Below are 24681 nucleotides of genomic sequence, written 5' to 3' on the forward strand. Positions count from 1 at the left end.
TTTGACGGTGACTAAACACCATGCTAACATTGGCCAAAAGTGAAAGATGAGCTCATTCAGCACCCTCTTGAGATCACCCTCTTGAGATCACCCTCTTGAGATCACCCTCTTGAGATCTAAGAAAATGAACAAAGGGCAGATGATTTACAGCAGGGCTATTCAACTGGCGGCCCGCGGGATGATTCTGACCGGCCCGCCAAAGATTACATGATAATAATAAAAAAAAAAAAAAAAAAAAAAAAAAATCTTTTTTTAATATTTTTTTTTTTTTTTTTTTACTTTTTTCTTTTCATGTCAACGTTAACACGCACAATTGAGGAAAAAGTCACTCAATTAATGACAGATTTCATTGATAAATTGAGGGAAAACTTTGCAAGTCGATTTGATGAATTTGACATGTCCAGAGAATTGATGGATTTTGTGAGCAACCCATTTGCCAATGTAGCTGCTATTTCCACAAAAGGACAAGAGTTCCTTGCATCACTTCACATTGATGAAGGTCTCCTGCAACTTGAAATAATTGACATGCAAGCATCATCTGCTCTGAAGCAGGCACTTGAGAATGAATCCACCACAACATTTTGGATAAAGTGTATTCATGTCAAGACATTCCCCAAAATAAAAACGCTGGCAATATCTGTGCTAACAATGTTTGGCTCAACATACACCTGTGAATCCAGTTTCTCTCACATGAATGCCATTAAAACAAGCAACCGTGCCTCCTTGACAAATGAGCATTTGCATCACTGTTTGTGGGTAGCCCTCACTTCCTATGAACCCTCTTTCTCTGCCATTGCCCAGTCAAAGAAGTGCAATCGCTCTCATTAGATGTGTGTATGTAGGCTAGGCCTGTCTGCCCCCCACCCCCCTGATGTTTGAGAGTTAAGAGTGGACAATAAGTGCTAATAAGATGCTGTGATTTGCTGTTGTTGCACAGACATGAAGCACTTTTTCATAAGCTCAGCTGCACTATAAATGTGTTTTTTTGTTCAAGTGTTGATGTTAGAATGTTCAGATGCACATCATGCACTTGTTTGTTTTTTATTTTATTTTTATATTGAAATGTTGAAGAGGAGATGTTGCAGAAGATGTTGCAGATGTGGCACATAAATGAAGCACTTTTTTTGAAAAGTATACTACTTTTGCAATGTAGTTATATAAAAGTTGTGAAAATGTGGTTGCGTGTTGTGTTTTTTGTAGATACAGTACTGCATTTTGCCATCCGGACACATGAAATATGAATATAGAATATAGAATATCAGGTCTATAAATGAGCTTATTGTGGCCAAGTCATACATATATGGATCGGGCCAAATCTCCTCTTTCCAATGGCAGAGCTGGATTTAGTACCACCAGGCACCCGTTACAGGGCAGCAAAGACCGTGAATGAAATCTACTGTAAGTACAGTTACTTTTGTATAATGTCCATAGTCCATAAGTTGTATTTTTCAGGGATGGGGGTTATATTTTCTGTCTCAGAACTGTATGCAATAATAATAAATACCGGCCTGTTACCGGGCCGCACTTGGGTTCAAACAACTAGCCGATTTGGTTATGGCAGTGGTTGTAGAACATTCTTGGCACCAGAGTAAATGAATTTGTATTGATTTATTCACAAAAAATTATAACCACAGATTAGAATCCCATACACACCCTCAGACACGTGCACACCCTCAGATTTTGGAAGGTTCCATCTCCCATCGTCGTAGAGCAGGCAGAGTCGACACGCAGCGCGACACACGTCCCAGACTTCCTGTTTCCTGGCCCTCTTCGCCAGCATTGCCCACAGCTTCACCCTGTGACGATGAGGGGGGGGGGGGGGGGGGGGGGGAACACAGCGTATTCCGTTTCAAAAATCCACGGGAGAGGAAGCCAAGAGCAGGAAAACACAGTGTTTGAGACATATTCTAACATTGTTTGCTTGCTGTACACCATTAATAATGAACGCCTCCCCGTCCCGACGGCTATGCCTTCTCTCCACTGCGGAGACGGCTCTTTTTGATGTGCACACTCTTTAAGCTGTAACGATACGGGGAGACCAGGGCAACTCAAGTATGCACTGTGAATGAATAGAGATACAGACTTGCAAACAACATCCATATGCTAGGCTTCAGGGGGTCCTAGTGGATCGAACATTTATTAGCATAACGTGTTCAGTGAAAAGAAGGATCAACTGATTCAAAGAGTTTTTTTTTTAATCTTTTTCCCCCTCCTTTTTTCGATTTTTCTCCCATCCCACTGTTAGTCGTTATGCCAATTCCCAACCCCCTTCCTGGTTGTTGCGCACCCCCCCTACTGTTGGTCCGGGAGGCCGGAGACTGTCACATGTTTTCCTCCGACACATGTGCAGCCAGCCGGCAGCCAGCCTGGCAGCGCAGATTCTCACCGGGAGAGTGTAACGTGTGGAAGGTCACACTACCTTTGTCCAGATCCTACCCTCGCTGTGCAGGCGCCCCGACCGAACTGTAGGGGTCGCTGTCCACAACGCCCAGGACCCACCCACGGCTTCCCTCCCCCTAACTCAGCCAAACGAGTTAGTATAGCGATCAGCCCAAGCCAAGGCAATGCTGACTCTCCGGGAGTCGAGACCGCAGCCTCTTGCATTGGTGACGAGCACAATCTCCGCTACGCCACCTGACCGCCTCAAAGAGATGGTTATATGGGAAATTTGAATAATTGATTGTCACTTATATGGCAGTATCTGTCCCGACAATGACAAAAAAGTTCTTTTGTAGGTATTCTTAAGTTGCCAAAATGGTCGCAGCTCTGAACTCCTTAAATTAAGTATGTCACTCATTCTTAAATTGGAAGCGCATTCTCGTACACCTGAATTTGCATACTGACACGCCCCGCCAGCTAGGACCGCGTGCAAAACAGAAGCGAGAGGCTCAGCATTGCATCTGTGCAGTGCTGACCCCCGTGTTCAACAGGTAGCATGGAAGCGATTTGCGACTGATCAAAATTTGATTAGATTCAAATGTATTGTCATCATACAGGATAAGTACAATACAACGAAAATAAGTTTGGCATCTAACCAGAGTACAAATGTAACAGTAAAGTTCAATGTAGCATACAATGCACAGGTGATTACTGGGTATAAAATAATATAAATATAAACACTAGTAATAGTGTTCATCAGATGCATGTACAGAGTTGTAGTATTCATATGTATATGTACAGTGATACAGGTATAAAGACTACTGTAAGGCATACTGTAGAACATGACATCTCAGCCCGACCATCCACCAGCACTGCTCCCCGGCCCCGTCCACCAGCGGTGCCACGTGTGCTCCCAGTGCCCGTGGCAAAAAGGATTTCTGATGCAAACATGCTAATCTTCACTGAATCCTGGCTACACGATGGTGTACCAGATAGATACTTGTGGAGTACAGATAACGTCACCATCGTTAAGCACTGTTCTGCTCAGCTTGAGTTTGTCATGATTAAAAATAGGCCATTTCATCTGCCCAGAGAAACTACATGCATCATTACAGTTGCAGTATACACACCACCAGATGCTAATGCAAAGCTAGCCATGAAAGAACTGCATGTAGCCATTAGCAAACAACAGACACGCCACCCGGAGGCTGCCTTCATTATTGCAGGAGATTTCAACCACTCCAATTTAAAGTCTGTACTACCAAAAATTGTCCAACATGTTTCTTGTCCAACAAGAGGGACAACACATTAGATCACATCTATACTAACACCAAAGATGCTTACTTGGCCCTCCCTCTCGCCCATCTGGGCCAGTCGGACCACATCTCACTGTTCCTCCTACCCAAATACCAACCACTCATCAAGCGAATCAAGCCCATAGTTAAATCTGTGAAAATCTGGCCCGAGGGAGCAGACCTGACACTTCAGTTCAGTTCAGTTCAGTTCAGTTCAGTTTTTATTTGCCACATGGAATAATACAATCATAGTTTCTTCATTAAAAAATCATAAATAGCCATTCCATGGACAAAAGGAGCAGGAAGAAGAATAAATCTTATAATTACCTGCCCCTTATTCCTAAACTAACATGTATTTTCTTAATGGTCGGCGTATAACCTTATTTACACAAATAATCATTTATACCATTATAAAAGAAACACAATCCACAGTTAAACAAGAAGCATCGGCTTCAAAACATCAACTGGAGTAACTTTGCTGCGGAGGCCACAGTGGACTTTCACACAAACATTGATACCTTCACCTCCTCCACCCTGGACTGCATCAGCACCAACATCAGCGAGGTCACCACCACCAAGCTGATCACAATCTTCCCTAACCAGAAGCCATGGATGGACGGGCAGGTCCGCCAGCTGCTGAAGGCATGTGACATCGCCTTCAGATCAGGTGACCCACAAGCCTACAGTCTAGCCCGGGCCGATCTGAAGAGGGGCATCAAACGGGCCAAGCACGACCACAAGCTCAAGGTCGAGGAGCATCTAAATGGCTCTGACCCCCGGCGCATGTGGCAGGGCTTGCAGGCCATTACAGAGTACAAACCCAAACACGCCACCCCCTGACCACTGACCCCTCCCTCCCAGATGACCTAAACTACTTTTACGCCCATTTTGACAGGGCCAACCACGAGAGGGCCATCAAGACCCCCACCCCTGCCAACCACCTGACCCTCACACTCTCCCCCACTGATGTGTTTGCGGAACTGTGCAAAACCAACACACGAAAAGCTGCCGGACCCGATGGGATCCCCGGGCGGGTACTCAGTGTCTGTGCTTCAATCTGTCCCTGGCCCAGGCAAAAGTTCCCACATGCTTCAAAGTCACCTCCATCATTCCTGTCCCTAAACACGCCTCCCCAGAGAGCCTCAATGACTACCGACCCGTAGCACTCACCTCCATCATCATGAAGTGCTTCGAGAGGCTAGTCCTGGCTCACCTTAAATCCTGCCTACCACCCTCACTTGACCCCTACCAGTTTGCCTACCGCCAGAACAGGAGTACGGACGACGCCATCTCCGCAGCACTACACCCTGCCCCCCTCCATCTGGACCAGAAGGACACGTATGTGCGACTTCTGTTCATTGATTTCAGCTCGGCGTTTAACACTATCATCCCCTCCAAGCTTATCGCCAGGCTCCATGACCTTGGCATCGACCCGTCCCTCTACAACTGGATACTGGACTTCCTGACCGACAGACCTCAGCATGTTAGACTGGACAGCCTCAAGTCCTCCACTCTCCTCCTGAGCACTGGTGTCCCGCAGGGCTGCGTGCTGAGCCCTCTTCTCTACTCCCTCTTCACCCACGACTGCAAACCGGTGCATGGCTCAAACACCATTGTCAAGTTTGCAGACGACACCACCGTGATGGGACTAGTCAGCAACAATGACGAGTCGGTGTACAGAGAGGTCCAGTACCTAGCTCTGTGGTGTGCTAACAACAACCTGGCCCTCAACACCAAAAAAACTAAGGAGATAGTGGTGGACTTCAGGAAAAATAAAACAGGCACGCACAGCCCCATCCACATCAATGGAGAGGAGGTTGAGCGTGTCTGTAGTTTCAAATTCCTGGGAGTCCACATCTCTGAGGCCCTCTCCTGGACCACCAACACCTCGACCCTGGTCAAGAAGGCCCACAAGCGCCTCTTTTTCCTGAGGAAGTTGGCCAAACTCCACCTACCCCCTCGCGTGCTAGTGAACTTTTATCGCTGTACGATTGAGAGCATCCTCACCACCTGCATCTCAGTCTGGTACGGCAACTGCACCATTAAGGACCAGAAATCACTGCAGAGGGTAGTGAAAATAGCCCAACGCATCACCAAGACCCCACTCCCCCCCATCTCATCAATCTATGAGAACCGGAGAACGGAATATCATCAAAGACGCTTCTCACCAGCAACCATGGACTATTCAGCCGCCTGCGGGGTACTCGCTCTGGGGCACGCTACCGCAGCCTCCCAGGCAGAACCAACAGGACCACGTAGTTTCTTCCCCTCAGCTGTCAGACTTCTGAATCAAAACTATACATAGCCCACTGCACCTCACTGTATACCTGTGTATATAGCCCATAGCTTATGTAGACTTTATTTTAATGATTATTTTTTATTATATTTTATATTGTATTTTGTATATTTTTCACCATTTCACATTGTGCTAACCATTGCACTTTACTGTACAGTTTTTTATATTGCAAATGACTGTTGATTGTCACATCCTGGTTAGACGTAAAAAATCTCGTTGCACTGTCTTGTACTGTGTAATGACAATAAAGTGAATATAATATAATCTAAACTCACCACTACAGCCCCCAGTAGCCTAGCCAGTCTCTTGAAACACTGCTATCTTCAAACGTCTACTCCTCTCGAAACGTTCTTTTATTAGGTGGTCCCGCTCATCCTTTTTGTCTGAGAAAACCACGTGGGTTTTCTTTTTAGCGGCCGGCTTACTCCTTCCATTTAACGTTATTAAACTAACGTTAGCTAATCCAATGTTTAAAGAGAATGTAGCGTATATCAGCCTATGATTTATGGTAAAGTCGATTCGTACGTTGCTCACATTAGCTTGCTAGCTAAAGGGTTGACCGTAATGCACATTCAGCACTATTGGCTACTGTAAATGCCAATCAATATCCATGACAGGTCCCTCCCTAGCTTCCATATGTGGAATCAAATAGCATTCTGCTTGCCGTTTCATGAGGACTTTAACACTTTGCATGCCACGCCCGAGATTATTCGGGTTATTACCCCCCGGGTTGAATGCCCAATCACGAGAATATTCGTTTTATTCGTTTTTTTTTTTTTTTATTAGCGATCTGAAATCATATTGCATCAAGCGAGTCTACCGTTGGAGATCCAGTCACCCCAGGCGCTCAGATGTGAAAAAAGCGCCCCCTATTGTCTCCCAGATGGTAAATCACCCTTTTGGATTGGACTCAATGAAAATGAAATGGGAAAAAAAAACAGCACTCCACATTTTACTTCTCACTCATGTAACCGGGGTCTACCAGCTTCACTCTGGAGCCTCGGAGCCGCGGGGAATATGTGTTTTACTGTATACACGGTGGATCAATCAAATGAGCGATTTTTTCGAATGGCGATCAGGAATTGGAATAATCCATTTGGATACCATCTGATCTCAGGTAAGGAATCTATGTTATCAGTATTAGGATAATCAGACCAGTTTTCACGGATATATAAGCTTTTATGTGATTATGGTGATAGGCTGTTTGACTCTGCTCGCGGTCAGGAAATAGGAGAATGGATTTTCAACTGGCGGCACGAGCGTGCATGCGTACACATACTATCGATCATCTAGCGTTTATTTGAAAACTATTCATAAATAGGCAGAAAAATGACAACGTTCTAGAATATTCCAGTAAAAGGCGATTATCATAGAATGTGTTGTTTTTTCCGTGAAAATTAGTGATTTTCAAAATGCTATCAAACGGAAATTAAGCGATAAAAAAACAATCTGCTACGACAATGTTGACTGGAAAATGAGTCTTTGATAAGCGACGGGCAGATTAGACACATAGCCATAATTTAAAACATAGATTAGGCAACACCCTGAAGAAGGCCATGTAGGCCGAAACATGTCGGTTTTTTTAAAAAGATTTTTCTAAATAATGTAAGCCAATAAATAAAGGCTTTTTAAAAAATTGTAGAGCTGCCTTGGATCTCAACCTTTCTTCTATAAGCGAATCCTACCCCGGATTTAATCCAAAGAGCACCTACCTGAAACAAAATAAGAACGCTGAAGCCCTCTCCATATCCTCTGTTTTGTATAGATTAGGCGATATTAACATTAACATTGGAGTGGATGTGGGCATTCAAGGGGGTAAAAAGGAAAACACGGCTGGCTCTCAAAGTGTTAAGCGCGTGCACGCGTACGCACGCGCACACACACACACACACACACACACACACACACACACACACACACACACACACACACACACACACACACACACACACACACACACACACACACACACACACACACACACACACACACACACACACACACACACACACACACACACACACACACACACACACACACACACACACACACACACACACACACACACACACACACACACACACACACACACACACACACACACACACACACACACACACACACACACACACACACACACACACACACACACACACACACCTCTCTGTGTGGTTGGTATCATCTCCTTCTCTGGTCAGGAGTCGCTGTCCCCTCTGTACAGATGTAGAGTGGTGCTGAGCCTTAGCAGAGAGCTGGGCCATTGGTCCACATGCATCATGGCCTGAGGGAACCACAACACACAGTTGTTGAAATACATACTTGGAGTATAGTACTGTAAGGGCACTTTACGGAAAAACATGTTTTGCGTATGTATCTCACACATATCCCAAGGCTCTGAACTGTTTTGCACACATTAATTTACTTTGACAGTTATTGAGAGTTCGTGTGTTTGAATATGGCCCCCAGTGATGTCATCAGAGGACACTGAATCCTTGCATTGTGTTAATTACAGCTCAATGAAATGATGTAGATGAAGAAATATCACTCACTATTGTGTCAGATGTCACAGGGGAGCCTTAGTCAAACTCATTAACTCTCAATAACTGACAAACCAGCTACTCTACAGACATTTTTAATACATTCAAATAAATATTTGATAGCCATTTTGACCCAGATCCTCTTACAGCTGTCTTCTGCCTTTGGGCTTCTGCCTGAAATGGGAACATCCAGGGAGATTTGAACTGTAGCGGCTTCTCCTCGCTGTCGGCTAGACGTTTTATATTGCTGAAGTGGAAGCATGTCTCTCCACCTACACACAGCAGTTTGATTACGGGGGTCCTACAGGATCTACAACTGGAAAATATAAGGTTCTCATTGAAAGGATCTCTAGCCAACTTTTAGAAAACTTGGAGACTCTTTATCACCCACGCACAGACCCCTGATACTTGGAGACTCTTTATCACCCACGCAGACCCCTGATAATTGGAGACTCTTTATCACCCACGCACAGACCCGATACTTGGAGACTCTTTATCACCCACGCACAGACCCCTGATACTTGGAGACTCTTTATCACCCACGCAGACCCCTGATACTTGGAGACTCTTTATCACCCACGCAGACCCCTGATACTTGGAGACTCTTTATCACCCACTCACTGTGACCCCTGATACTTGGAGACTCTTTATCACCCATGCAGACCCCTGATACTTGGAGACTCTTTATCACCCACACATACCCCTGATACTTGGAGACTCTTTATCACCCACGCACAGACCCCTGATACTTGGAGACTCTTTATCACCCACGCACAGACCCCTGATACTTGGAGACTCTTGATCACCCATGCAGACCCCTGATACTTGGAGACTCTTTATCACCCACGCACAGACCCCTGATACTTGGAGACTCTTGATCACCCATGCAGACCCCTGATACTTGGAGACTCTTGATCACCCATGCAGACCCCTGATACTTGGAGACTCTTTATCACCCACGCACAGACCCCTGATACTTGGAGACTCTTTATCACCCACGCAGACCCCTGATACTTGGAGACTCTTTATCACCCACTCACTGTGACCCCTGATATTTACAGAGGAGTGAGGTGGGCTGGAGCTACAGCTCTTCCCCCCCATTCCTTTTTTCTTTCTCATTTGTTTTTCCATGTTTCCTTGTTTGTTCATACTGTGGTGTTATTTGTTAATTTGTGATTATTTTGTTCATATTCAATGTTTTTTTTTTGTATCTTAGGGAGGTGCGCTAGGTGGGTGTCCTGGGATGGGGGGGGGGGGGGGGGGGGCGTTGTGGGTATTCATTCATGTTTAATTTTCTATACATTTTCTATAAAGTTTGTAAAGTAAGTGCCTTGGGTACGTGAAATGCGCTATATAAATTCAAGCCATCATTATTATTATTATTATTAAAGTAATAAATGCAAATAACTGTCAAACTAAATGAATGTTTGCAAAACAGTTTAGAGCCTTGGGATATGTGTGAGATTATGTGCAAAATAAATCAACGTTGTTTGTCAGTGAAGTTGTGTTAAATGCTACAGTACTGCACTGTATCAGTTAAATTGTCTGGCTACTGTAACATGCTAAATTGTCTGGTAATTCTCTCACACCCCTGGGTTTTTACTTATTATAATTCATATAATATGGAATAAATGTGACCCGTATGCATACAGTAGTTAGGAGCTTATTCATTTCAGGGAGTTATGCAATTATTATCCTTATTATTCAGTTAAACGGAAGAGAATCCAAGAGAGCCACAACAATATAAGGCCTATTTCAATCACCACCACTCCTTTCAAACAGATGCGTTTGGTACGAAATCAGATGAGAACAGTTAAAATGTTGGCACACATACAAATTAAATAAATTCAGTTTCCTTTTGGACCCACAGATGTGTCTGCGGTACAGCAGCAGGGGTTTGTGATGCTTTATATTAAGGTAATTGTAATACGTGTTAACCAGTTATAGCATCGGCCCTTTTGTGGCCATTTTAGTTTTAGTTTTTGAGGACTGCATACTTTTTTTGCAAAGCTTAGCTTTATACTTTATCCTTATAGCACATGCATGATCCTGGTCTCTTTTGAAAGGTAACATTCTGAAGTTACTAAGGCAAAAAAAATCACTTTTAGTGCTAATGCTACCTTGGCAGTGTTATTGACAAGCAGGGCGGCACAGATGCTGACGTTAGAGCACGAATCAGGAAAGCACATGCAGCATTCATGCAATTACGGAACATCTGGAGCTCAAAAGAACTGACTTCCAACACCAAAGTCAAGTCAGATTATTCAGCATAGAGGTAGTAGCTGGAAAACACTGCAGTTCTATAGCCTGAAGTCTTATGTAGTACAGGTCAACATTTTATAAAAATCCATAAAAAGATTTGTGCTTGAGAAAGGTTTTAGTAAACCGTGTACCAAAAAAGAAAAGCATGAAAATCCAAAATGGCTATCCACCTCCATGGGTTCTGAAGCTTCAGTCACAACTAATTTTCGCTCGTTAACTTTCACCTACTTCCCCCACTCGCACCCACCCACGTGGGGTATCGTTCGAAGCGGACCCTCGTTGGCTACATAGCTGACCAATCATTTTCGCCATCAGCTGTGATTGGTCAGTTCTAGAACGTATACAGTCAGATGTGGTCATTTGACGCGCGGCCTGTAAAAAGACGCTCACCTGACATAGTCATGTAACTCGAGAACCGAGGCACGCAATTGGTAGAGTGAGGTGGCGATCGAAAGGCACCAAATTCAACTTTCAACAGTGTATTACATGATCTGCGGTAAATGCAGCCCTGAGCCGGTAGACGCTCGCAAAGTGCTGAGAGTGCTTGCGACGTGCGTGCCGGCTAGTAATAGGTAATAAGGCCTTTATAAGTGGATAGGAAGAAGCAAGATGCTTATCATGTATTACAATTACAATAAACTGTACCATTACATTTCACATTTCATTACGTTTCAATATAAATAAGATGGCAAAGTTTGTTAACTGAAATAATACACAATTTTAGCCTTCATGGCAAATCAATTACATTTTGTATCTTTTGGTCACATTTGTGGTGGCCTATTTTGTTTTCAACCAAATGCTGATGACATAAATGTTTATGCTCATAAAAGTAGGCTATCACAACAAAGATTGTCAATCACAAATGTAATTTAGATTAAAGAAAAAATATCTTCAACAAAAAAAAGTCCATCATCCGTCATCACCTTCAGCAAACTGAAACCTCACTTAGAATTCAGCACGCCTGGATGATCAGCTGCCTGTGAATGAATGTTTTTTTGTTGTTACCCTAGTGGGAGTATTTTTTTATTACAATTCCATTGTGGTTGTATGTCCTTCATGTATTTAACAATATAATTAGACATTATAGATGTCTCTGCAATGTAGTCCTTGTCATCCTTTTTTTTTTCATATCCACTAGATGGAGATCGGTAGGATTAAAGCACTGATATTCAGGATCTAGTAATCTTGAAAAGTCTGAATCTGGATCAGGGTGATCCTATCCTGGATTGCTTTGTAATACCGGGACAAAATCTGGCAGAGTTGTCCGATCCTGGATCACAAAAAATGGGATTTAAAAATCTGATCGGATCAGATAGGGATTAAAAGTTTTTAACTCATGGGCCCAGGTGCAGGCACGTTGGAAGGGGGGGTGTGGGGGGTGCGGCAGCACCCCCTAGAGGCAGCTTCAGTTACTGCACAAAACGTACTTTTATATACTGTATATACTGTATATACTTTATATACTGTAACCAGGTTGCTCTTGGGACGGGGTTGCACTCCGTGCAGGGTAAGATTTGAGCCAAAGTGCGTGCACGCACACAGGAATGCGCTGCACTCGCCAAGTACCCACTTGGGCTACTTTGCATATCAATAGCGCCGGTCGTCAGGTGTGTTAAATACGTTCTCAGATACATTCACACCTAACTTGTTGTGAATGATATGTGTTACATTCCATTCGTAGAGGCAATTAGGCACTGTCTGTAGTCTGTGCTCAAGCGAGGGGACATTTATGCGCATGCGCGGGAGCGCGCGCGCACGTGGCGCCATTAGGTGGGTGCAACCCCAGTTGATATCAGGAACGCACGCCTGACTGTAACATTATAAGTTATATATTTCTCCTGCTCAAAGCACTTCACCATTACACTTACAATCATACAGAATAATCGTTATGTTATTATAACAGTAAAGTGACATGTGGGCGAAGACATATTAGACATTATATAGACTAGGGAGGTTGCAAGTGGGCAACGGAAGCCCGTTCCACCTTCACAGCGATCTTAAACGGGTCGCCTGTGGCGTTAGAACAGGTTGCGTCGTCTCCTCTCCTCTCGTGTAGAGATGTGGAGAATCTGTGATGTTTTGGAACGCAAACAGATGTGCTGCAGCTGGTTTGACAGACGGCGCGCCACCCTCGGATCTGTTGAATTGGGTATAGACTACAGAAGAAGCGACTGACGTCCAAAACACATGTAATTTGTTTAACTTGCGGTAAAGAGAGGAATATCGGTCAAGGATTATTTCTAACACATTTGAACAACCGCCGCATGTAAATAGAGAGACTCACCCACGTAGCAATAATGAATGTTCACCGTGACATTTTGGATGACATTGATGATTCCACTCTGATGAAAGAGTTCATTACACGTACAACTGAGCGAAGGTCCACTTTCAGTCATGAGACTGATGGTTCATGGTTGTATAGGCTACTACGCTTCATTAAGGCTTTATTTCATCAGAGTGGAAACATAATACAAAAACCAAATAGCCTACAAAATGCAAAAGAGCGCGCAGAGCGAGCGTGTTAATTCATTGTTATGAGTGAGGTATTCAGAAGTGATGTTTGTTTTTATAGCCATTCTAAACAACGAACATTCCTCTCAAAGAAATACATTAGAATTCAAGTATAGTAGGCTATTTCAAAGTCACTCCCTCTCACATAATTTTAATTTAAAAGGACATTGGAAATCACGTTCTGAAAAAAAATTATTTCTCAGAAAGGCCGCACCCTCTGCCGATTTAAAGTTCCAACGTCCCTGGACCAGGTGCCTCTGACAGTGCAGCAAAAACTGTGAATGAAATCTACTGTAATAAAAAAAATTATAATGTAAATTTCTCCACCATTTTTCATCAGATTGCAACGCCGTTTTTTGCTAGACGTTCACAGAAAGGTCGAAAAAAAGTGTTCTGTTTTATGGCAATAACGTTCAGGTTTGTGGGATATGATCCCGAAAAATAAGAGAAATAAAAAAGTCACGCTAGAAGTCAGATGATTGACAGGGGCTGGCGTGAGCTGGGAGGTGTAGTTTTTTTTAATTCGAAAGTCCATCGAAAGCCGTGGGTCTCTTCTCTCAAAAAACTACACTCAAGTTAGGTTGTGCCAAATCCTCACGTCTACTGTATAGGCGCCTTTTTCCAACTCGATGCCCTGAGATTTCTATAAACTCATATTTGACTAATAACAGTTAAAATCATTGGTAAACAAACGTAGTGCTGAAAAGATACACTTTGACTGCTGATTTGACTGGGTTAGGGTTTTTTACTCTCAACTACATTCGAGGGGAAAAACGCAACATTAATTCATACATTCTGTTCGGGCTTAAGAGGTAACTGATAATAAATGAATAATAATGTTATGCCTTAGATTGCAGCATTTTAGAGAAGCAAAGTGCTCGGCCCATATACTCACCTTGAGGGAGTTTACACACACAAACATGCCCACACGCACACAAAGAATTTTCATTGTTGATGAAAGTCTGAGGGGCCTGTGGCAAAATTACAACCTATGACTAATTCATTAGTCTACCCTGATTGTCTGATTCTCCAGGGCCACTTGGTGTTGCCAGCTTTGAAGTTCAAAGCATATTTTTGTCTTGGGGAACATGTTAGAGGTACTGTATGAAGAACACAAGACTGAGAGTCTAAAAGCCCTGTTAGCAGCCCCTAGAGGCCGTGCTCTTTACACCCAACCTTGTCGTGACCGGCATTGCCATCTTAAGAGCCCCACGATCCCACTAGTATTCTTACGTCTCTCTTCATAAAGCCTAATTTCCCCCAGGGTTTTGAATGTTCATATAAAATGTTGTGACTGTATGACTAACAGGTGATATGTTAATTTTTATATTTTGGGCTGATGGTGGCAAGGTCTAGGGGTTACCTAAATCAATTGGCTTATTCCAATGAATGTTTTCAGAATATTGTGTGACAATACGGCCATAACTTCAGTTTGGCCTGATGGTAGCGCTATAAAATTAAGAGGTTTCTTCCTCTAGGCCGGCAGCACATTTTGTGACTGTACATGTAACAGGTCAGGAGATACGCTCATTTGAAAGTTTAAAGTCATGGAATAACCAAATCAAGCAATATTCCTCTTGGGATAATAAGTGTGCACAACAAATTGCATGCCGATCCAGCCATTACTTTTTCAGATATCTTGATCGAGATCTAGCTAGGAAACAAGTGGTGAACCATCCATAGAGCCCCTGGCAAATTCTCACTAGTGGGGCTGAAAATAGGAGGTAACGTTACCACAACAGTCTGATGGTTCACTCTGCCACCATCTTGATAACAGGGAGTAACAGCACTAACAAGACCTGGACTGCGTTGCACCAGTTTGCCCTAAATCATTACTAAATTCAATCATTGAATTTCGGGGCCATAATCCTACAGGAAATCCTTAAATTCCTGCAGGACTTTTTGGTAAGGGTTTGTACAAGTGATGGCTTATTTTGAAGGTATGAACCTGAACCTGTACCTTCATATCATGTAAAAATGCTGTGCCTGGTCACATTTAGTCTTCACTAACACTGTTACTAGTTAGTTTCAAACTAGTTGTTACAAATAGTTGGTTACCAGTTGTTTGGTTACCAGTTGTTAACTTACACAATATCATAGCTAGTACTTAGCAGTGTTGGGACTAACGCGTTACAAAGTAACTCATTACAGTAACACCATTACTTTTGGCAGTAACTAGTACTCTAACGCATCACTTTTTAAATTCAGTAACGCAGTTGCCGTTACTGAAGTTACTGAAGTGTCCTTACCAGCTCAATCACGGTCTGGTATGGAAACTGCACTGCTAAGGAGAGGAAGGCACTCCAGCGAGTGATTAAAACTGCTCAGTACATCTCTGGAGCAGCCTTCCCCTCACTACAGGAAATGTACTCTACCAGGGCCACCAGGAGAGCACACAACATAATTAAGGACAGCACACACCCCCAACACAGACTCTTCAACCTCCAGCTAACAGGCAGGCAATATAGGAGTCTGAAAGCCAGAACTACAAGACTGACAAACAGTTTCTACCCACAGGCCATCAGGCTATTGAATCATGCCTAGAAGTAATCCTTCTATTACCATACAAATGTAATATGAATATACATGGTTATGGCATGGTTATTTTTGTCTAAGTTATAACTTACTTAGAGGTATCACTAAGCTCTGCGTAATAATTAGGGTGAGTGGTGCAACCCATTCAAATTTAGTAGTGACAAAATCTTGATTTAGTAAATATATACACTATCACTGGGGATAGTTTGCACTTAGTAAGATGTGGTGCAACAGACACCTGACCCCCATCTCTTTGAATGGGGAGTGATCCATATCTAATAATAATCTGTATACATTTCAGATTTTCTTTCATATTTGAAGTCACTGGCAAATGGCTAACACAGAATGGTTAATTTGGTCAAAAAGGCCACCTGCCACAGAGACAGAGTCCTTAGTTACTATGGCAACCACTCACTGCGTGATGTCGAGCCTTTTAGCAGTAATCGTCATTTGTTTGAAATATCTTTAAAAGTTACATTTAACTTCAAGATTAAGTAAATTATAGTTTAAGTCTACATGAAATCACATCACATTATATTATCTGAATATGTTTGTTTTGAAGCAAGTAGTTCCTTTACTGCCGTCATCTGGAATGCTATGGATTTATCAAAACTGCCACAGTGCTCGGTCTCATTATAGACCAGTGGTTCTCAACCTTATTGATGTGTGACCCGTAAAACCAAAAGGAAGCCTTTTTGTGACCCCCAGCATCCTCGAGTATGAAACAGAATTGAGAATTCTTACACCAGAGAATGATTATTTTAGGTTCCCTTTTCATGCTGTTTCACTTGATTAAATATTGAACAGGCTTCAAATATTCCTTCTTTCACGGGGAAAAAAGCATCTGGATGAAAGATTATTATAAACATGATGATGTATTTGTATATATTTTTGCAACCCCCTCAAAATCATCTTGTGACCCCCTGGGGGGTCCTGACCCCCAGATTGAGAACCACTGATATAGAATGTTTCTGGTACCACTGGGGACTGGTGGTTCTGACCCACATGACCCGTGCCTGAGAAAGCAGCCACACTTTGACTAGCTGTCAGACACAAGCCTGAATCATTAGGGTTGCTGCTGCAGGCACCCTGGAGCATGGAAGGGGGCTGAGATCAAAGAGGCAGCCCCTCATCCCCGGGGGGTCCATGATCCAGTGCACATGGTCGACGGGGCTTTGCCACAAACGACAGCCAAGCACACATAAAATAAGAACCAGCAACTCAGTTACCCCCCCCCCCCCCCCTCCCATCACCTGGCCCAGAGCTTAACTCATTCAGCGCCAAAAGCGAGATTTCTCATGTTTGAAATCCAGGCGTTGAGCGCCAAAAACAAGATATCTCGCTTTTAGTTCCCTTTTCCTTTTTTTCCCCGATTTTCTCATACTAAGGCCCCGTTTAGACGAAAACGCTAGCAGGTGAATCCGCAAAAATATTTTTTCGGATGTGCCTTTCGTTTATACGGAAACGGCGTTTTTATGGGGTGAAACCGCAAAAAAGTGAGACTACCTTCCAGGGTGGAATTCCTAGAAACGCAAAAGCTTTGCGCTCTCGTCTAAACTGTCAAACCGTATAAATCTGTTAAAACGATGACGAAAGGGTTGTCACGGCTCTGGTCACGCGTACTGCTTACGTCACAGGTAGGCAGCAGGTATGCGCCAGTAGCCGAGACGTAAACAAAGCAAGTATGTCTGACTATATCAACGGAGATCACCTGAAGGCTACATTGGCAGTACTTTTAACCCTTTCACTGCCACACGACAGAAGGTTAACCCTTTACTATCACACAACCGGCTGTCGTGTGGCAGTGAAAGGGTTAAATACACAAGAATCTGTCCCGCGGCGTGAGTGGACCCACTGTCTGTGAGTGACTCTGCTTTGGTCCAATCACATTCCCCATCCACAGTCTGCGAATCAGAGGCAGAGTAGGGCGGGTCTTCACAGCACGTCATGTGACATATGCGCCAATCGTGTGACAGCGGGGCTCCGTCATTACAGCGTCGTCTGCACGGAGAATTCCACCCCAAAACGCTCGTCTAAACGTAAAATTAAAAGTGAAACCGCAAGACTACTTTTGCGGTTTCTGTTCACAAAACGCTCGTCTAAACGTAGCCTAAGTGTAACGGAGGTACCGCATTTCTATCCACAGTCACGAGGGACTTGTATAGTGAAGTGGCTGTGGACGTTAAGCGGTGCTGCAAGTAAACTCACTCCCCAGAGGCATCCAGACCCAGTACTTGGAAGTGAATTCACCTCTTGGTACAGTGGTCTGTGATGCCGCCCGCGGCGCGGGAGACCGGGGTTCAACTCCCACTCAGGGCGATCCCTTAACAGGGGTCGAATCGAAACACAATGCAGAGCAAGATCACACCAGTCACACCTGGTGCCGATAGACCCGGATGCCCTGGGTGGTGAGTTTAGGGGGGTGAGTGTAACGGAGGTACCGCATGTCTATCCACAGTCACGAGGGACTTGTATAGTCAAGTGGCTGTAGACGTTAAGCGGTACTGCAAGTAAACTCACTCCCCAGAGGCATCCAGACCCAGTACTTAGAAGTGAATTCACCTCTTGGTACAGTGGTCTGTGATGCCGCCCGCGGCGCGGGAGACCGGGGTTCAACTCCCACTCAGGGCGATCCCTTAACAGGGGTCGAATCGAAACACAATGCAGAGCAAGATCACACCGGTCACATAAGCACTCGCACAGGCCTTGTGAGTGTGGATTGGACCTGCAATGATGATTGAATCCCGCCAGGTGGCAGTATTGCCTACATTATGAACATGCATGGGCCAGCTTAGTGGGCCGCACAGCACCCAAAGCACTAGGGACTCTACTAGTAGGGAGCAAGCAGCAGTGAGCAGGCCAGCCAACTAACGCTCGACAATGGCGATCGCCTAGAGCGAACTATTGGATATTATGAAGAAGACAAAATGGATTATATGGATGATGATTATGGACGATAAGGTGCGTTTCCACCAGACTATGTTGGACTCAGCACTTCTGGTAAATCATAAAAATACTATAGTCAAACCGGCCGATGAGGACTATAGACGAAGAAGACAACGGATGAGGGCCACCTAACGTTATACATATTGATCCTGTTCTGATTCAAGACAATTGGACTCAGAGCGAGAGTGGAGTGCCTTCTGACAAAGGTAACGTCCATTTTACGTCTATTTGACCGAACCCCATCCATTTGTAATGATCACAGGGTCGGTTAACGACCCCCCCTCCCCCCGGGGCTTTGTGAAGAAACAAGGTCATGTGTTTCCTTTGACCTGGCAATAATATAGGTTTCAGGCGAGCAGCCGTGAGATTTGCGCATACGCCGCACAAAACACACTATATATCACAATCTAGAAAACCAGCCTGGATTATTGTGAAACAGGGCGATATTTAGCGTGGTATAGCGCAGTGGTTCTCAACTGGTCTAGCCTCGGGACCCAACATTTTCCTTAGTCATTAAGTCGCGACCCAAATTTTTTAACCACTATGATTTATTTCAATTTTCTTTTTTGCAGTAATACGCAATCTTTCATGCACTGTTAAACATGAAATAAACACAAAAACTATGGCTAAAAACCCAATGAAATAAAATAATAAATAATATGCTTCTTAGCAGATTTCTTAGCTTAACATAACAGACCTAAGTTTGGGGGAATTAATGGCATAACTGGGGTTGCAACAAAAGTGCAACTAGGGCTAAAAACCCAATTAAAAAAAAAAAAAAAAAAAAAAAAAAAAAATAATAATAATAATAATAATAATAATAATAATAATAATAATAATAATAATAATAATAATAATAATAATAATAATAATAATAATAATAATAATAATAATAATAATAATAATAATAATAAATAATTATGCTTCTTAGCAGACTTCTTAGCTTAACATAACAGACCTAATTTTGGGGGAACTAATGGGATAACTGGGGTTGCAACAAAAGTGCAACTAAGGCTAAAAACCCAATGAAATAAAATTATAATAAATAATATGCTTCTTAGCGATTTCTTAGCTTAACATAACAGACCTAAGTTTGGGGGAACTAATGGGATAACTGGGGTTGCAACAAAAGTGCAACTAGGGCTAAAAACACAATGAAATAAAATAATAATAATAATAAATAATATATGCTTCTTAGCAGACTTCTTAGCTTAACATCGCAGGGAACTAATGGGATAACTGCAGATGTTGTTTGCTCCTGACAAGAGTCTCAAAGTCTGGGGTGATGGTAGACAAAGCAACTCTGAGGTCATGCTCAATGTCCAATCTGTTCCTCTGCTTTGTCTTCAGCTGGACCAGAGCTGATAAGCCACTTTCACAAAGATAGGTAGTGCAAAAAAAAAATTACACAAAAAAAAAAAAAAAATAAAAAATTACACACACATCCGCGACCCACTCAAAATGGCCCCGCGACCCGCTTTTGGGTCGCGACCCACCAGTTGAGAAACACTGGTATAGCGCACAAACAAAGGTATGTAGAAATTAACTATTAACTACCTGTTGGACTATAAATAGTGCCTGTCAAATGAGCCAAACTATTGTCTCCATAGCTATAATATAGAATATACGATGGGTCCGCAAACATCGTGAAAATGGTGAATAACGCTGGCGCCAGGAAGTAAAGATGGAAAAACAGTGTGGCAGTCAATGAGTTGAGATAGTTGGACTTAAAAATGTACCCCTTTCCTGAACCAAACTCATCACCCTAAAATTGGGTCTGCTGAAGCAGCCTGGGGTTTCAAAGTACTGAGGAGGGCGACAGCAATGGCCTACATGTTAGTTAGAGAAGCAGGCTTGTGACTGCAACGTTGTTGGTTCAAATCGCTAGGTCAGCAGAGAAACCCAGGAGGGGGAAGTGAATGACTAACGCTCTTCCACCTCTACACCTACCACTGAGGTGCCCTTGTGCAAGACAATTAACCCCCCAACTGCTCCAGTGAAAACACTCAGTGGCGAACAGGAGTTGGCCTGTGGTTGCACTGGGCAGACCCCAGGATTGATTGTGTGTAACTTTATGAGAGTGAATAAGGCGGATGCTCAACAAATATTAGAAACAAAAGAAAAAGAGGAGTCAGTACTTTTAGAAGCGCTGTCCGCATCCAGCACCATCTGGAAGGCGTCTGGAGCTAGTAGGAGACCCACGTTCACCAGCATGGGATTTCCATCTCTCACATCCTGGGGCTGGCTGTTCATAGACTGACACAGAGAGAGAGACAGAGAAAAGTGCAGGTTTTAAGGGAGATGTTGATATGCTGTTTGCCTACTAGTGTACTATCTAGTCTCAGTAGAGTGAGTGCGCCACCTCACAACAACACATATGGCTTTAAAAAGTTACGATCAAATCATGTCATGTTTAAAGGTGGATCTTGTAGTTGTAGAAAGGTTGCTTTACTGCAGAGTAAAAAAAAAAAGGACACTCCCACCAAACACACACAAGGAGGGTTGGTGAGCGTTTACTTCTGGTTACTGGGTTACCTGGCGAGAGAGAGGAGGCTGATCAAGAGAGAAGATCAAGGTATCCAAAAAACGTACGTTTTTTTTTATTGAGTGAAGGTAGATATATGACTCATTATGACTTATAGCACTACTGCCGATGTTTCTGACCAGAGATCCCTTTTTTTTTTAATAGACTTTTTCTCCGCCTGATTTTCTATTTTTCTCCCCATCCCAATTTAGTCGTTATGCCAATTCCCCCCCTCCCCTACCTGGTTGTTGTGCGCATGTTCCTCCTACTGGTCGGTACAAGGGAACCCTGAAGTCTACCACATGCTTCCTCTGACACATGTGGAGACAGCCAGTGGCTCTCTTTTCACCTGGCAGCGAGGACTCTCATTGGTGAAGCGTAACGCGTGGGAGGTTTCGCTGAGCAGGCGCCCAGACCTGACCTGTAGGCGTCGCTGTCCACAACGCCAGATTACCACCCTCGACTTCCCTCCCGCTAACTCAGCCAAACGAGTTAGTATGACGATCGGCCCAAGCCGCAAGGCAATGCTGACTCCGGGAGTCGATGACCAGAGATCCCTTTGGGAATGAATGATGCCTCAATCTGGTACCAAGTGACAAAGTGCGGATCAGAACCTGTTGCATAATCATCGCAGCTTGGTCCTCGACCCTGGGGGGCGTCTGGTGGAGGGTCCCTCTGAGCGTCCCCTTCTTCTCCAGCTGCAGGGCCTTCTGAAGGTGTGTCAGAGTGGCATCAAAGCGTCCCTCCTCCTCTATAACTGCGAGCTCCGAGTGGACCTGACCGCGAGTCTCAAGCAACATGCTGGGAGAAACATGGACAGACACACACACACAATATCAAAGCAGTGGACATGGGACTTCCGGTTTGAGATGTTCGGGTAGACGGCCATTGTAAAGAGCTCCCGGTCAAAGAACAACGAAAAAGCAAGTTAAAATATCTAAAACAAAATTAAAAGTGACAATTCAAGGATATAAGAGAAAAGGAAGGATGAACACGAGAAAAAGCAAAAGAAAGGCGACCCCAGAAGTACAAACACCAGAAGAAAGTTATCGACACGAGGAGGTGACGCAGGAGGTAATTCAAGCTAGCATGACGCAGGGCGACAGAGCAGAGGTGCCCACTTGGGTAGAGGAGCTACAAGCTAGCATACAGACTAGCATCCAAGCTAACACGCAGAACATCCAGAACAATATCAACAGACTCAGGGAAGAATTAAAGTAGGGTCAGGACGAGCTCAGAGAAGAAATAAATAAAAGACTTGAGACAATTGATGGAAAACTATAGGAACAAGAGAAAGACATAAGGATGTTAGAAGACAGGACAGCTGAAACGGAGGAATGGAATACAGAAATACAAGGAATTCTAATGGCGACGCTCGAACAACAAAACATGTTGAGAGAAAAGCTAACAGAACTGGAGGGGAGGTCAAGGAGAAATAATATACGAATATGGGGACTGAGAGAAGGGATAGGAGACTCGATGACCAAATATGTAGACAACCTAATTTGAGGAGAATTGGAATTGTCAGACCTCGACGAGCACACAGGGCCCTAGCGCCGAAGCCACAGATAAACAGACCACGAGAGCAGTTATAGTTAATTTCTTGAAATTCGAAGTCAAAGAAAACATTCTCAGAGCAGCCTGGCAGACGAAGATGGAGGTGGAGGGGCAGAGGATAACCTTCGACCATGACTATTCAATAGAGGTGGCTGTAAAACGTCGGAGCTATGTTCAGATAAAAAAGAGTTTGAAAGAGAAAGGAATCAGATTTCAATCACCAATGACCACGCTGAAGGTCCATTGGAAAGAAGGCATCAAGGTGTACAACGACGTGCGGGAAGTGACGAGGGACATGAACCGGAGAGGATGGAAGGTGCCGGGAGGAGAAGAAGAGAGACCGACGCTGATGCAGAGGTTGGAGAAGAGGAGAAGATGGACCAGGGTCGAGGGACGAGGACGAGGAGAGGAGGAGGGGAAGGTGAAGGAGATCTGAACCGATTCAAAGCGGATCAACTGAGAAGAACAACGAAAAGACATGGGAATGGGAGCAGAGAGGAGACGAGAGGGGACACGGTGATCCAAGGAAGGATAAGTATAATACACATTAGACTGGTATACATGTGACACACACAATACAAGTAAATGTAAACATGAAAATGACTTATGCAATGAGAAGATAATAAAGTACATACGAGATAATTATACCAAACGTTATAAAAAAGGACATGGAGATTCAAGATATATATTGAGACGGACATGAAAGAACCACAGGATTACACGTGACACATAATACAAATAGATGGGAACATGAAAGTGACTAATGCAGAGCCTTTGACCGGGAGCTCGGAGGTCGCACACAGAACAAGTTGGACATGTATAGTGCGCATCTTTTAGCCACTAAGGGGAGCCCTCTCACTAGGAGAGCCACTACTCCCCACCCGCCAGCGGGGGAAAGAGGGATACGACTGAGACCCTCTACTACCATGGAAGTGTTAATGTTGATGTTAATGTTTATTATGGTTATATGTATGTAAATCAGACAGGGATAGCAGAGGCTACAACCACAAATATAATTGTATGTGACATGGGTAGAACGGGAAAACATTTGGAAAATAAATATGACACAAGTTAAGGGTATCAAAATGATGTCGTTGAATGTTAATGGTATGAATAGTCCGATCAAAAGGAGTAAGGTGTGGTGTTATGTTAATGTGTGTGCGCTTACGCGAAGTGCACAGGCCACCGTACTGGGGGGTCAGGTAGAGTTAGGAACCTAACCGGCACACCCGTGTAACGTAGCGAGGCTAAGCTAATAAAGATACTTACAACCAAAGCAGAGGACTCACGTATTTGTTACCATGCAAAGTAACACGACATGGTGTCAGAAGTCCTGCTAGAGTTGTGTATGAGTTCGGTCGGACGTTAAAGTGCCATTTGAGACTCGTTTATGACGAAGAAAAGCAGAAGGAGAAAGAAAAAGATGGTGGATAACGCTAATAACGCTGTAGCTCCGGTAGCGGCAGCGGTTTCAAGTGCTACGTTTAGCATCCAGCCTCCTGAGTCCTTCAACTTCTCAAAGCCGCAAGAGTGGGCCAAGTGGATACGCAGGTTCGAAAGATTTCGCCTGGCAAGTAACCTAAATGCTAGCTCTGAAGAGAATCAAGTCAACACGCTAATATATTGTATGGGCGATGAGGCGGACGATATTTTACGTGGACTGAATCTGGCTGTTGATCTACGACGTACGTACCAAGGAGTGCGGGATGGATTGCAAGGTTTCTTCGTGGTCAAGAAGAACGTGATATATGAACGAGCCAAGTTTAACATGCGCAAACAGGGAGAAGGTGAAACAGTCGACTCCTTTGTGACGTCATTGTATGCGCTGGCGGAGCATTG

At 43.9% G+C, this 24681-nt stretch overlaps 1 protein-coding gene across 1 annotated transcript in view; it reads right to left on the reverse strand.

The window, feature by feature from the left end:
* The window catches only part of cfap46 (cilia and flagella associated protein 46), a gene marked incomplete at both ends in the record, with an annotated part of 296072 nt that overhangs the window by 203731 nt on the left and 67660 nt on the right, over positions 1-24681 (reverse strand). Inside the window, 4 exon segments of the mRNA XM_084321923.1 lie at positions 1654-1796; positions 8131-8251; positions 20900-21017; positions 21900-22086. Of these exon segments, the coding sequence (XP_084178049.1) occupies positions 1654-1796; positions 8131-8251; positions 20900-21017; positions 21900-22086 (569 nt within the window).

Source organism: Notolepis coatsorum, assembly GCF_963971535.1.
Source record: "Notolepis coatsorum genome assembly, chromosome: 9".
In the NCBI taxonomy this organism is placed as follows: Eukaryota; Metazoa; Chordata; class Actinopteri; order Aulopiformes; family Paralepididae; genus Notolepis; species Notolepis coatsorum.